The sequence below is a fragment of the Lepidochelys kempii genome, chromosome 10, assembly GCF_965140285.1.
Source record: "Lepidochelys kempii isolate rLepKem1 chromosome 10, rLepKem1.hap1, whole genome shotgun sequence".
In the NCBI taxonomy this organism is placed as follows: Eukaryota; Metazoa; Chordata; order Testudines; family Cheloniidae; genus Lepidochelys; species Lepidochelys kempii.
In genome coordinates this window covers 35,444,422-35,460,272 of record NC_136389.1, presented here as the reverse complement: position 1 = coordinate 35,460,272, position 15,851 = coordinate 35,444,422, and the positions used below count along the sequence as shown (strand labels likewise).

Sequence of the window (15,851 nt, the reverse complement as noted above, 5' to 3'; positions counted from 1 at the left end):
TTTAGACAGGGTTTGGGGGTGTTTTTGCTGTTTATTTCACAGAATTGCGACTGCTCCTTTGAAGGATTTCCTGCGATCAGGGAAAGCATTGCTGAAAAAAAGATCTATGATTTTGCAATACTGCTCCTGTTGCTAGACATTTTGGCTGTTTTAGATATTTTGGCTCCTTGTTTTCTTCTGGGTGCAAGGTGTTGGTAATCACCTTCAAAGCCATCAGTGGTCCAAGGCCATTGCCTGAAAGAGGATCTTGCAGACTCTATTCTGTCACAGCGTGTAATACCAGCTGGGATGTTCTTGCTGTTTATTGTGTGGATTCAGTTCTCTCAGAAGAGTGCTCTCTTCTTTGGAGATCTTTCCCCTTGATGGGCCAACACGGCCAGAGTTTGGCTGCCTCCAGGGCAAGATACAAGGCAAATTATTTAGTCTAACTTTTTGTCTATGATATTTCATTACTCTTTTGTTCCTGTGCAGTCATGTCTACCAGATCTCAGCCTAGGACACTACGTGGGTTTCTGTCCAATGAGCTGTTGGCTGCATCATTACTACTGATATAAACAAAACTCATGAACAGGCAAGGCAATCTTTAATTTGTGCTCCATGAAGGCAGCCCTGTGACACCGCCAGCCCCCAAGCCCCATTTACAGACTACATGGGTGACACCACTTACACCAAATCACCAACCAATGTCACTTATCACTAGTCTCTTTTGATCTACTGTGTCCTCTGCCTGCTCTTTGTACTTCTCTGCCTTCATAGAGGTCCACTCCTCGTAATCAGCTAGAATGAGGTACCTTTCCAAAGCAGGAGATATTCTTGAGGATCCTATTACTTTGTATTCTTGTCGTCATTTTTCATCAGCCCATTTCTGATTCTTTCACCATTACTCTACTCACCGACTCTTCACAAGATACCAACAATAGAGAGATTCACTGAACTTCTGACTTCCTGATCTTCCTTCAAGGGGTTGGCTGGCACTTGGGTCCAACTGCTTCTCCAGTTGGGTGACCAGCTTACACTTCATGTAGTACAATGTATGTATTCTGTCTCCTTGCTGGGCAGAACATGATTAATCTTCCATGATGAGCTGCCCTCAGTTTAGAGACAGCTATTATTTTGCAGAGGTTGGTTGTTGCAACCTCTTTTATATCTCTGAACTAGTCAAGAGTTATTAAGTAAGTTGGAGGTCTACTTCCTCTTGCTAATCTGTGCTCTTCAATGCACTACTTACGTTTGTCTGCCAAATTTTAAAATAGCTGTTCCCCTTCTTAAGCACTGCCTCTATTCACATTCTAGTCTGAATGCTTAGCTCTCTCAGTACCGGCATCCTCCTTTGTCACACTCATTGTGTTATCACTTCCTCCTTCTCTTGTTTCGTCATGCCCAATAGCATTTTGCAGCTCCAGAGAACAATTTTTAAACTATTATCTGTAATTTCTCAGGTTTCCTATAGGGCTGATAGCACAGAATCACAAAATAGTGTTTGGGGTAAGTCAGTTCTGCCTCACAGAGCACTCCTGGTCAGTCAGAGGGTGTGGCTACATGAGAAAGTTGCAGCTCTTTAACTTAAATCAGTTTTAAAACACAATGTATTTAAACCAGTGAGGCTGAGATTTTCAGAGAAGCCTGAGGGAGTAAGGACCACAATTCCGACTGAAATATACTGGGATTAGGGGCTCAATTCTCTTGGGATACTTAGAAAATCCCTCCTTAATTAACAAGAATTTGGGCTGGTCTTGGAATTCCTCCATCACACCTACTTGAGAAGCTCATAATGTGGGTAGAAATGAGGCTGTCAGCACATCAAGGAAAATCTAGCATCTTCATTCATCGATTGCATAACTGGAGATAAAGGAAGGCATTCAGGCTGATGCTTTGAGTCCTTTGAAAGTTGTAACAATTGATGCAGCTGTTTGTCATAAGAATTCAGAGCAGTTCTTTTTAGCTAGTGTATGTCTACATTAGAAATGCTACAGCAGCGCAGCTGTAGTCTAGATGCTTACTACTTCTGCCACTGTAGTAAATCCACTTCTGAGAGGCAGTAGCTAGATTGATGAAAGAATTCTTCCATCAACTTAGTGGCGTCTACACTGGGGCTTAGGTCGGCTTAGCTACATCACACAGGGCATGACATTTTTCACAGCCCTGGCGATGTAATTCAGTCCAAATGCCCATTTTCTGATTCACTTCCCATTTTACATAGCCCTGAACCCTCTAATTCCACGCTGTCCCTTACAAAGGAAAAATCAATGGCAGCAATTGGGGATTGCGACATGACAAAAGTTAGGCTTCAGGAAGGGACGGGAGGGAGGCAGTTTGGATAAATCAATATTCACTAATAACATTAGTTTCTTCAGTCCTCCTATGCAACAGATTGATTTGTAAACAGCTTGAACGTAAAAATCAAACCCCATGTGTATAGTCTACAAAACAAATAAACTATAAGCTGGTAGAGTAACTTTCCTCCTGAAGGTTCTCACAGTGCTTGATGACCTATATGCTTGCCCAATCAGTGATATGGGATTGCGGGACATTAAGCAGGGAGACAGCTATCTTACACTGATCTGAGGATGTTGGCCAAAGACCTTAAAACAAATTCCTATTTGGATATCATGTACCATGGAAATTTTAGTGGCCACCTGGAACAGAAAAGACTTCCATTTTTAGTGTCTCTGCCAAAAGAACTACCCAGAATTCAAGTTATTTACTGTGGAAGAATGAAGGGTTGAGTTATCCCAGCCAGGATTTGAACCGGTAATTCTAGAGCATCTTGGTATTTCTGAACTAGTTGCTTGCAAAACACCCGCAGCCAACTTAGCTGGCTACTCAAAATTAATGTTTTTAATCAAAGTTGCTATCTAGCCATTTCTCCCAGTGATGCAAATAGTGCACATGTCAAACTTAAGACTTCAGTTTAGTGTTAAGAAGTCTTACTACACAGAGCATGGTAATCAAGTACTGCATTCATTTAACACTCAACCAACAGTACATGCAAAGAAACTGATTAGAGTAGAATGAAAGATTCCCATTGTCAATATCTTTTTTTCACTCCATATTTTGGATTAAAGAGACTTCTACTTAGCTTCTATAAAGACTTCCATAAAGTCACAGGGTAAACTTTTAAGACCTGGAGAGGCCTGATGGCTCTCTTACATCAACTTCTCCATCTATTTAAAATGGTCCTTTTTGTATGAAGAAATCAAGCAAAGTAACTTGGCAAGTGAGGATGACAATGAGAGTCTCCCCTTCTGGAGAATGTCGTTCGAACACTTAGAATGCCACGCACTAAATCAATTACCTATTCATTTCAAGATCATTCAGGCGAGCAGAAAGATCCTCAAGGCGGTTGATTTGTTTGTGGCACTGGCTACAGTAAAACTCAAATGCCTCATCAGTGATAATGCTGTGCAGTTTCACAACGAGCGGGTTGACGCTAGAGAAATCACAAGTGTCATTTTAACAGGACAGAACAGACCAATCTGATTTAATCTGTGGCTTCCACAAGTTAAGTGGATATTTGGAAGGGTGGAATCTGGTGGTAAATCACAAGCTTTTCATGCAAGAATTGCAATAGGAAATTTCAGGGCAACTGTTACTATAAAAATATTAAATCCAAACATCAATGACTGAGAAGTGCAACTGAGCTGGTAATTAAGCCATTTTGTTGGACACATTGCTTACAATAAAGATGATTAGACCCAATCACCTCTTTCCGTTTTGTCCAATGGGGATTATGCTCACTTACCACAGGTATGGATTTGGACAATTGACTTTTTCTGGTCTCCCAATGTACCTGTCAGGCTGCCATTATGTGTCACTGCTTTCTTAAACTCAGTGGGATGTTAGGATGTATGTGGGCCATTCAGCAGCATGTGGACCTACCTAGAAGGGTTCTCAGAATTTTGGGAGCTACCCTTTTAAATAGCACTAAAACTCATTCTGGTTTGCCTGGTCGGAAACAGAGCCCTAACTGACATGTTGCTGTGACGTGATTTAGTTTGAAAGCCAAATATCTTCAGTCAGACACATCATTTTCCATTGGGAATGTTCTAAAGACAGATTGGAAATCTGCCATATGATGAAAACAGGGCAGCACATTAACAGGTAGGATTTTCATTTTAGAATGCACAGCTTTGAAAGAAACATTAACAAAAGAATAAAAGGTCATGGGTCCAGCTTCAGACACTTCAATATTACCTTTCTCTTTAAAGTGATGTGCAAGTGTTCACAGGATCAGCTTAGTTTTGCTGTTAAAAAGAGAACCTAATATATAAAGCCCAAAGTTTGTGAAGTGAGGATGTCAGAAAAGATTTCGAAGTGCTTCACTAGCTGCTACAGACTAAGGCTTTGGCTTTCAGTAACTTATGTAGAACACAAGGTACTAATGAATTTAGTGACATTTGGTAAATGAAACAGCTGATCATTTTTGATTACTGACTAAATTACCAGGGTTGTTGTAGCCTTAACAGACCGCTTCACCTTGAATGGTCCCTTGAAATGTGTGTGTTAACTACTTATGCTAAACAATCTGTTCAAACCTTATATTTAGCTGTGACATTTAGTTTCCAAGACCTGAAGGAGAGCTCTGTGCAGGCTCAAAAGTTTGTCTCTTTCACCAACAGAAGCTGGTCCAATAAAAGATACAACTGACCCACCTTGTGTCTCTAAACTACCAGTGGTTTCACAAAAAGATTTTTAATAGCAAAGAGTATGTAATATTTCTGGGATACCATACATCCTCTCCAAATGGAAAATACTTCTGGAAGCCACAAACTTTAATCAAAGGAAGGTTAAGAGTGAAAAAGCACGACATAGAAGTTTAATAAAAAAACAGAGAGGTAGAGGTGTGAGCAGGCAGAAACAAGGTTAAAACTGAAAGACACCTGAAAGGACTAGTCAACCACGTGGCACAGATGGATACTGCTTGTCAAGCAAATGGCCTACGTCCAAAGAGGTACCAAGCACCATTGCAGTCAATGAGAGCAGTTACTGTGGCTCAGCAGCTCCGTAACTCCCCACACTGACTTCAAGGGGAGTTTCAGAAACCCAGTGTGTCTCAGGATCAGACTGTAAAGCTCCAAATTTAAATTGTGTGCAGTATTCACGCGCCTCCCTACAACATATCCTTACAGACCACACAACTCCTTCTAATATTTCATCTCTGAATGGTTGAAACCCATGTTAATTTGGGCAATGACATTTTGAAGACTTCTTTCCTCCCTCTAGGGCTGACTCCGTTCAGCGACGATCATTACTTCACAGCGGCAGCGACTATAGGTGCTAGTGCTTTGCAAGCTGGGGGGTGCTGGGCAACTGCGAAAGAGTGACCAGAAAAAGGGAAACATCCATTTCAACCACAAAGCGTGAGAAGGGATTCTCATTTGAGAGGTCTTAAAAAAAACAAAAACAGATAATCTAAAAATAATTTGCCTCTGAAATTTGATGTCAAGCTGAAGATCCAAAGGAGGATTTTTATTAGTGCATAGCCCATCACAGACACAGAAGGAAGAAGCAATTCACCCTTTGGGTGGTTCGCTACATCTAATAAGTTTGTCAGAGTGATCTGTATTAATAAAAACTAACGTGCTAAAATGCAAAACCTCATTGGTCAACAAGAATATAAAAAGAATAATCCCACAGGCAGGTTCTCCCTATCATCACCTTATTGGTAGTATTTTTAAAATAGTGTTTTAATCACACTTCAAGAAATGAAGTTATATACTAGACTACCCGCCCATTGGGTGGGTGAAGGAAGGCCACTGGCCGTTGGCCTCCCAACCTACACGCAGCACACTGATAGGCCAGTGTCACCACACTGACTGTCATACATTGCAACTTACATGAACACATTGCTACCCTCTCCCATCTTTTGGCACAGTCACTTAACATTGCCTGTGTAGGATCTGTTCAGTGCTCAGAACAGAAAGGATGTTGTTAGTTAAGAAAAGGAGTGCTGGAGCCTTTTATTTTGATTACCAATTACCAGTCATTTTTCAGCAACGAGTGCTTCAGTGCAGCTCTTTTGTAACTGCATGAAGGTACCAGGAAGTGGGCGGGAACTCAATACAAGGAGTCACAAACACAAAGCGTTTGTTAAAGGCGAAGTGTCAATATACTCTAACGTTCCCTTAATTATCCTAAGTTTCTGATGAACCTTCTGGTGCAGGACTCCATGAACTATAGCAGACAGCTGTGACATTACTGTTCCCGCTTAGAGAAGCTAGTAACATGGCATTGGTGATTGGAGACATGATTGTTTATTATGCAAACTGCTTCTTGTAGCAAACAGCTCAGCAAAAATTCAGTCCAAACCAGTACATCCTCCAGTTCATTTCAACAAAAGCCAGCTGCACCAAACCTGGTTACATAGGGATGTTGTTTAGGAAAATAGCATGTTATTCTTGGAGAAAATGCAAAATAGGGGACTTATCGACAATGCACACCTGGACAAAAAAGTCAGGAGAGGGGGGCAGGCCTACAGTCTAGTGACACATGAGGATACAGGGTACTACTTCTGATAGCATCTTCTGCCATGATCTGGGACTTAGGCCCCGTCTACACTGGCACGTTTCTGCGCAGTAAAGCAGCTTTGAGCACTGTAACTCCCGAGGTGCACGCACGGCCAAGCCACTTAGTGTGTAGAAACTGCGCAGATGCAGCGCTCTGAAAAACCCACCCCGACGAGAGGCGTAGAGCTTTCTGCGCCAGGGCTACAGCGCCGTGGTGCCAGTGTAGACACCATGGCAATTACAGCTCTGCGACTGGCCTCCGGGAGGTGTCCCACAATGCCTGTTCTCACCTCTCTGGCCATCGGTTTGAACTCTACTGCCCTGCCCTCAGGTGACCAACCGTCAGCCCCACCCCGTACATTCCTTTGAAAATTTGAAAGTCCCCTTCCCGTTTACTCGCTGATGTGTGCAGTGGCCTCAGTGCATCTTTCCAGGTGGCCGTGCATCTTTCCAGGTGGCCATGCCTGCTCCACGCACCAGGCGATCCCCCGCTTGGAGCAATGCCGAGCTGCTGGACCCCATCGGCATTTGGGGAGAGGAAGCTGTCCAGTCCCAGCTGCACTCCAGCCATAGGAATTATGATACCTACAGACAGATTTCACAATGCATGATAGAAAGGGGTCATGACCAGGACACATGGCAGTGCAGGGCCAAAGTGAAGGAGCTGTGGAACGCCTACCCCAAGTCGCGGGAGGCAAACCTCCACTCCAGTGCTGCACTCATGAGCTGCCAGTTCTACAAAGAGCTGGACGCGATACTCGATACTTCGCGATACCCCACCTCCACTGCGAAGGCCCCTGTGGATACTTCGTTGGCTCACGTGCCAGTCGAGAGTGGACCAAGCCAGGAGGAGGCAATTTTGGATGAAGAGGGGGAGGGGGAATTCAGTCAGAGGATGACTCGGAGGTTAGAGATGCAGGCAGTCAGGAGCTCTTTTCTACCCCGGAGGAGCCTAGCCAGTCACAATAGTCGGAGCTTGGCAAAGCACAAACAGGAGAGGAGGCCCCTGGTAAGTGGATCTGATTTGGGGAATTGCTGAAGCGAGTTGTTGGGGGCAGGAGGGTTGCAGAAAGCAGGCTTGTCTCCCACCTCATGCCTAGGCGGAGTGGCGGAACAGGCTGTTGATACACTCCCTCACTTCATGAGAATCTCCCTCAGATCTCAGGAAACTTGTGCAGATACTGGGCAATTCGCTCCCGCAGGTTCCTCAGCAGAGCTGCTTTGTTTCTTGCCCCATTAATGGTAACTTTCCCACGCCACTGTGCCGTCACGGGGGTGAGGGGGAAGAACCATTGCTGCACACAGGGTAGCTACACAGGGGCCAGGGCGGAAGCTGCAGGCTTGGAGAACACCCTCCCTTGAGTCCCTGATCACCCTCAGCAGCGAGATATCTTCCATAATGATCACCTCCTGTGGAAAGTGTGGGGACAGGAATGATTATCAGGCCCACCCTACAGTGCTGGCTCTCCCCAAGAGCCACGTGCCCAGTTTACAGCAGGGTCACTGAACAGTGATTTACCCTGCCCCTGTGGCTACTCACCATTTTGGGGGTCTTGTAGCTTGTGTGTGCTTGCTTGGGGTCAGCCAGTTAGTGACAGGTGTGTGAGTACTGGCTGTGTTTTAAAGCACTGAATCAGTGTTGCCTGTGTTGCAAAAAATACAGCTTCCGTAAAATGTTGCATTTAGACTTCAAAGAGATGACCTTGGAGCACAGCCTCCCTCTTTGTTATCAGCGGCAGAACAGTTGCAAAGAATTAGGAAGCGTCCAAGAAGAACTGAGGATGACTTTATGTGTGAAGTTATGATGCACTCCGCTGCTGAGAAAAAGGAATTAAAGGAGTGGCGGGACAGCGAGAAGAGGAACCAAAAGGAGAAAGCTGCACACCAGAAAGAAGCCATGGAACAGCTCTTAACACTTGGTGCTCCATAAGTGGACATGCTCTAGCTCTTCAAACCGAGCAGTTCCGCGCCTGCCCTCCCCTGCAGCCACTGTCGCAAAACGCTTTCCCATGTGCCCACCCACACACCGCTAACATACTCTTATCCACCTCCTGTCCACTCCCTACCTGCAGCATTCCACTCCTCTCTTCTCACAGTCCAGCAGTGTGGATTCCCAATACCCACTACACTCAACACCCGTCCCTCTGCAGTTTGGCCCTGCTGAAGTACAGCACCCATTCCATTGAACTCCAAAGGAGAAGGCTGGGTATGATCCCTGGACATACACAAATCTGTCACCATCCCGGGACCCTTCCTCCTCTTGAGACCTTCCATTCCCCCATCCCGCTGATGAATTTTTTCATTTGACTCTCTCCTCTGGTTGCTGTCTTTCAATAAAATAATTGCGTTTGTTTGTAAGCAATCTTTATTCTATTAAGTGAAAGCAAAAGGAGCACTGCAAAGAAACATACAATTATGTTAAGGTCCCTTCTTGCATCATGTGCACCAATCACCTCCTAGCATTACAAGCACTGCAATCCCGAGCATAGCAAGAAATAGTGGCTTTCAGCTTCAAATTGCTGCCAGAAAGCATCCCTGATCCTTATGGCCCCATGCTGTGCCCCTCTAACAGCCCTGGTCTTCGGCTATTCAAACTCAACCTCCAGGCACTAAGCCTCTGCAGTCCAGCCCTGAGTGAAGCTTTCACCCTTCCCTTCACAAATATTATGGAGCGTACAGCACACGGCTATAAGCATAGGAATATTGTCATCGGCCATGTCCAGCTTCCGATACAGGCATTGCCAGCGGGCTTTTAAAAATGGCCAAATACACATTCTGCATTTGTCATTCTGCACTTGCTCAGCCTGTTGTTGAACCACTCCTTGCTGCTGTCAAGTTGCCCCGTGTATGGCTTCATGAGCCACGGCATTAAGGGGTAAGAGGGGTCTCCCAGGATCACAATGGGCATTTCGACTTCCCCTATGGTGATCTTCTGGTCCATGAAAAAAATCCCTGCTTGCAGTTTCTTGAACAGACCAGTGTTCCAAAAGATGTGTGTGTGTCATGCACCTTTCCGCACCAGCCTGCGTTAATGTCTGTGAAACGCCCAAGGTGATCTAGAAGCACCTGGAGAACTATAGAGAAATATCCTTTGTGATTAATGTACTCAGTGGCTAGGTGGTCTGGTGCCAGAATTGGAATGTGCATGCCATCTGTCACCGCTCCGCAGTCAGGGAAGCCCATTTGTGCAAAGCCATCCACAATCTCACACACGTTGCCCAGAGTCACAGTCTTTCGGAGCAGGATGCGATTAATGGCCCTGCACACTTCCATCAACACGACTCCAACCATCACCTTTCCCACTCCGAACTTGTTAGCGACCAATCGGTAGCAGTCTGGAGTAGCCAGCTTCCACAGTGCAATTGCCACGCGCTTTTCCAGCGACAGGGAAGCTCTCATTTTTGTGTCCTTGTGCCGCAGGGCTGGAGAGAGCTCATCACACAGTCCCATGAATGTGGCTTTCCTCATGCGAAAGTTTTGCAGCCACTGCTTATCATCCCAGACGTGCATGATGATGTGATCCCGCCACTCAGTGCTTGTTTCCCGAGCCCAGAAGCGGCGTTCCACTGTGGTCAGCAGCTTCATGAATGCCACAAGCACTCTCGTGTCATAGCTACTACGTGTGGCAAGATCAATGTCACACTCCTCTTGCCTTTGTAGTTTAAGGAACAACTCTACTGCCACTCGTAACGTGTTGGTCAGTGCATTCTGGTCAACAGCTCAGGATCCATTCCTGCAACCAGAAAGAGGCAGGGCAGGGAGCACAGCACACAAACTGTTGAAAGATGGAGCCAAATGCAGATGGAAGCACAGGGATTGCTGGGATGCAAAGCAATGCACCATGAGGCATTGGGACAGGACCCAGGATGCCCCGCGACTCCTTCTGCCTTCCCACAAGTCTGAGCGGCAAAAGAGAAAAAGGTGTTTTGTGGGATAGCTGCCCAGAGTGCACCGCTCCGAACAGTGCCGCAAATGCCGCAAGTGTGAGCACGCTATTACGCAGGCAGCTGTCAGTGTGAACACACAACAGCGGTGTTCCTTCGGCGCTCTCTGAGCAGCGCTGTAACTGAGCCAGTGTAGATGTGCCCTTATATGGCCTTCCTTTAATCTGTCTTCTTCGAAAGCCCCTCTAATGGGTACATAGAGTAGCGGTGAAGGCTATCAATCAGAGTAATCCACATCCTTCTCCGCCAGAAGGATGATGCTGTGATGCAGGATATTATAGGGAGGGGATCAAAGCTGGGCAGATCGCCAAGGCTATGGGGGCTCATATGGAAAGGAGATCGCATTTGGACACGGCATGGAAAGTCATAAAAATGCTACGTCAGGATCATGAATCTTAGTTTAAAAAGTGTCTCCCAAATGGAAGTTACTTAGCTTGGGATTGTAGCTTCTGGATTCTAGGGTTAGCAAAGATCATCTTTGTTGTCTGAGATTGCTAAAATCACCGATGAAACAAAGAAGTGGTGTCCCTTCTACTGCAATTAAAAATGACATATATGTGAATTTCACAAGAGCTTTTCCTTTTTGGACCAATGGAGTCCTGAATTGCCTACTGAGTTTTAATCAGGCTTTGTGAATCTTGTGAAACAGATATCTGGCAAGTCAGATAGTTATGAAGGGCTTTTACAGTTACTTTAAAAAAAAAAAAAAAAAGCACAAATGTGTTTCCTTGGTGAAGCCAATCTAGGTGCCATTATCCTAAAGAGAAACTATCATGTTATTTTTCCCAGCAATTTCAGGGTTATCCTATTGGTGATGGTATTTTATACTCCCATTCCATAAAATTATTGTTTCTGCAAGACAAAATACTGGCTTCTCAACAGTTAAAAGCACACTAAGGATTTTTTCTAGTTATTTATTTCTACAGGAAACCTCTATTCAGATGCAGCAGTGAGTCAGCATCAAAGAACTCTTCCTGATTTTTACTCTTTCTAGCTGGATTGTTTATTCACAAAACACAACAAGTGACTTGTTCATGAAACACACCGGCCCCATGGCCAGCAACTTTCTGGTTCCAAGCCTCCCGCTGTATCCACTGCACTACATTCCCTCATCTGCCATTGATGCTGACTTCAACAGAGAAAGCTGCATCAGCTAGTGCAAACTAACCAACTTACCACATGCAAGTCATAAAAGGAAGATTTTTGAATCAAGAGGCACCAACAAAGGCAGGGTGCCAGTTTTCTCTTACAAAAGGTTTTGGTATTAATCACACTTCTCACAGGAAAAGAAACATGACTTTTTCCCTGATGCATGTGAAACTGAACCCCCCTCTCCTCCCCGGCCCCCACACTCCCCCAACAAATGCTACTGGAGCTGTGAGCATCTTCGGTAGGGGCGATGAAGGGTTGCTCTGAAAATCAACTTGGCAAGAGATTTTTAACTTCAGAAGTGACGCATCAATTGTATTCAACTTGACAGGATTCCTTCTGTGAACCAGTTCGAAGTATGAAACAAAAGGAAATCCAACATGTGCAAAGCCTGGTTAAAAATGCCATACAAAGGAAGTAGGTATAATACTGCCAGTCCTAGGTGCGATATTACCTGGGAGAAAGGAAAGAGGAGCTGCTAAGGCTGGTTTCCCCGTTACATAGGCTGTCTGAGAACAAATCTGCTTCATTCCCTTCTCCGTAATCCTCAAAGTGCTCCTCTCCACTAATTACGGTAACGATGGAGTGATTGTTGAGGTCTGAGCTCAAGGGTAGGTCATGTGGGTGGGATCTATCAGAGCAAAGAGTAAAAGAAAGGTGTTAAAATGTTGCCAAGGTAGTTGCCATTCCAAAGGTGCGTATTACACCCACAATTCCAGTTGTGCTTATTACACACCAATTCAGGATAAAGGACTAATTCTTTTGGAAAGTGGAAGGCTACAGCATAATTTGTACAGTACTTGGACCCTGGAAGGTGCAATAAAGTGCTCTGTGAAAGTTTGTACCAACAGTCCATCATGTGCCCATAAAGGTGGGCACCAAAGTAAATGTAACAAACTTGTCTCAGATGGACCATGAAACTTGGCAGAGTTAAGACTGATGAGATGACGTATAATTTGGTCAGTAAAACAAGTGTGAAGTTGTCACGGAGTCACTGGGCCAATGCTCTGGAACTACTGCATCAAAGCCAGTCAGGACTCTGGTGTAGCATGCCTCCTCTCTCTGAGCAAGGTCAGGCTTGACAAAGCCCTGGCTGGGATGATTTTGTTGGGGATTGGTCCTGCTTTGAGCAGGGGGTTGGACTAGATGACCTCCTGAGGTCCCTTCCAACCCTGAGATTCTATGATTCTATATTGCCACCAGGGCAAGAAGCATACACAGCTTTGACCTTCCTGGGTCTGACCTTGAAGCATTCAGCATCCCCTTCCTCCCCATGTGCTTCCCACAGCAAGTCTGCCCGGGCGGGGCTCTTGGAGAAGCCAGAGGGCCCTGGCACCCCAAACTCTTGCAGTCAGCAGTGACTCTCAGCCAGCATGTAGAACAGAAGGGTTTATTAGGTGACAGGAATACAGCATAGCACAGAGCGTGCTACCACAGAAATCAGTGACTTTCAGCCAAGTCCCTCTTGGGGAGTCTTGGGCCAAATGGCCTGGACTCTCCCTCTTCCAGTCCCCCAAGCAGACTGCCCAGCTTTCAGCAATCGTCCCCCGACATACCCGTTGCTCCTCTTCTTTGTCCTGCTTCCCGGGCAAAAGGTGCCACCTGGTTGCAGCCCCTTCTGGGTCTCAGGTTACAAATGGCACCGCCATAGCATATGTGCAGACCGCTGGGCAGCCTCACCTGCCCCCAGGGCCTCAGCAAAAATCACACACCCAATTCCCACCACCAAAATATTGGTGCAGTACACAGGGAAAAGGAGGTACACACAGAATTAGGATAGGACAGTGACACTCACATGCAACATAAGATTAATAAAACCCCACTTCGTCACAGAAGTATACTCGGTTAGCTGGGCAGAGAAAACAAAGCTAAATGATTCCTGAGTTAACACCACGCAGTTAAGTTATACAGTCAGCCTACAGCTACACATTAGCCTTTATTTCACTTAGTGCTGTGTAATCCTATTAAGAGTCCAGTACTGGGGTTTAACCAGTCAGTGGCACAGATCCTAGTTGGTTGCACAAGGCAGCTATTCAAAACATCAAAGTTTCCTTTAAGTCTGCCACGAACCTAAATAGCCCTTCTCTGGTTTCCACTGCAAAATGTTTTAAGCAGTCAGGTGGATAAAAACGGGGAGGCACTGCTGCTTTTTTACATAGTTTTGACATCAGATTCACAAGTGACGTCTGTATTAGCATATTAAGCCCTTATCTAAATATGAATGAGATTCATCGCTGGTATCCCACTATTTCATTTGATTAAGACAGGATACACAAGCTACCATCAGTCATTAAAAACGTCCTGCTTTACATAACACTTTTCATCTTCAACCCATTGTACAAATATTAACTCATTACACCATTGATTACATACTAATTTATGGAAAATCTTGCGGAATTGGAATGCAGAGTTTTTGTGCAACTCTAGAGAAAATAAGGGATTGTAAGAGTCAACTACTAGAGAAAGTCTAAGATACCCAAACTTTGGTTCCAAGCAGACACTGCTATTCAGACTAACTGAACAAAGAAAAAAGCACCCAGGCACCATCATCCTTTCATGATTCCAAAGATAATCAGAGAACCTGTCATTTAAAAAAATTCTGCTATTTATGAGGATGTGGCTTATTTCATTATCCACTCACTAAAGAAAAAAAGTTTATCATCCCAACAATGTTAATTCTAATGAAAAAAAGTTATAAATAAGCCATTTAAGACAAAAATATACAGCATTTAAGAGACTTCAGCCTTACTCTGCTAATAAAAGTTTTACATCCATGCAGAAGGGACTCTGACAGCAGATAAATTCAGCTTCAGCTTGTTGGGAATCTGCACACCTTCCTACACACTAAGGAAGTGCAGTTAAATCTCTAACTAGGTCCATCAAAAATTATGCTTTCAAGCCTCAAAGTTTTTAGGAATGTCTTTCATCCACAAGGTAAATTCACAAACAGAGGCTGCTGGATTGATGCTCAGGGCCCTGCCTTTACAAATGAGTGGAGGGCACTCTACTCAGCAAGAAAGCAACACAGGCCAGAACAAAGCAGAGGAAAGATTATTTACAAAACAAAAAATATATAAAATGAGCCAGAGCAGACATCTCCGCTGATCTCAGTGCGGCAGATCCCTTTAAAGGACAGAATGGGCCCTATGCAAGGGCAGTGTTATGAAACACATTTTTGTGCTGTTTCATGAATGCCTACTGTAGGTGTCAAGGGCTTCAAAATCCTACAGTAATCTTTCTGATCAACAGCTGAAATATTTACTTCTGTTCATACAGGCTAAGGTACACAGACTTTAATATCATTGACTGAAAGGTCACCTTTAAAACTACGCTCAGCCTGAACAGCCACATTGACAGGGTTTTACCATGCGATGGATCCATGGAAGCACAATGGAGGTGCGAGAGACAGTTCTACAGGGGCCCTGCCTCAATACCTTTAAATCCCACAACCTGCAGTCAGATTTCTTGGGTAAATGTTCTCCCTCACACAATTTTCAATTTCTTAAGCTTCCTTCCACATTTTAACCCAAAGTATAACATTTATTTAAAGCCTTATTATAAACTATCTGAACCACAGCGGGTTTTACAGGACGCTGCCCAACTGAACAAGTAGGAAGGTGGGGGGTGGACAAAACACCGTAAACACCTTCCCCCTCCCTAATCTAATTGTGATGGTCCCAATTTAATTTAAAAAAAAACCAAACAAACCCCCAAGCAAAGGCTTTTGTACCTACAGGCAGGTGAGTCCAAGACATGTAGCCATTTTCCCAGAGGGTCGGGGGGAACATATGCAGGCCGGCATGTTTTGCTGACCCTCCTTGGTACAATCGGCACTGTTTGGTGGCCTAGCAGCTTGGAAGCTGATTATATACTGAGAGTTAATAATCACTGAGCCGAAGAACGCTCTTCAGGCAAAGAAAGCACAGCCAGCTAATCTCCTTTCCTTTATAGCCCACAGGGCCTCTCATGGTAAGCACCCTTTCCTCCCCAGTTCAGAGCACCAGCTCCCCACCCTTTCCCCACCGTGCAAAGAAGCACTTTGAAAAGTCATCCCCTCTTCACTTTTGGAAGAAGTGAAGCGACAGGCTTAACAAACAAAGAAATGCCAACCTGAATGGAGACCTCTGGACTCAGCTGATCTGCTTCTCAATCTTACAGTGAGCACATTAATTAGCAGACTTTAAACTAGGAAGGTTAAACAAACCTTTATTTCGATAAAGACTGAAGAGGTCATTATGTTTCCATTGGTGAG

General features: G+C 44.7%; 1 protein-coding gene across 7 annotated transcripts in view; it reads right to left on the bottom strand.

Annotated features, from left to right (window-relative positions):
• Nucleotides 1-15,851, bottom strand: part of RAB11FIP3 (RAB11 family interacting protein 3) — a 170,547-nt gene that overhangs the window by 25,658 nt on the left and 129,038 nt on the right. For 4 of the 7 annotated variants that reach the window (XM_073362848.2, XM_073362853.2, XM_073362854.2 and 1 more), the window contains 2 exons: nt 12,054-12,230; nt 3,296-3,430 (listed from right to left, as the gene is read on the bottom strand). The exons of 1 other annotated variant lie outside the window; for it this stretch is intronic. In XM_073362848.2, the coding sequence (XP_073218949.1) occupies nt 3,296-3,430; nt 12,054-12,230 (312 nt within the window). The remainder of the gene's footprint in view (nt 1-3,295; nt 3,431-12,053; nt 12,231-15,851) is intronic. 2 more of the 7 variants (XM_073362851.2, XM_073362850.2) reach the window with 1 other exon arrangement.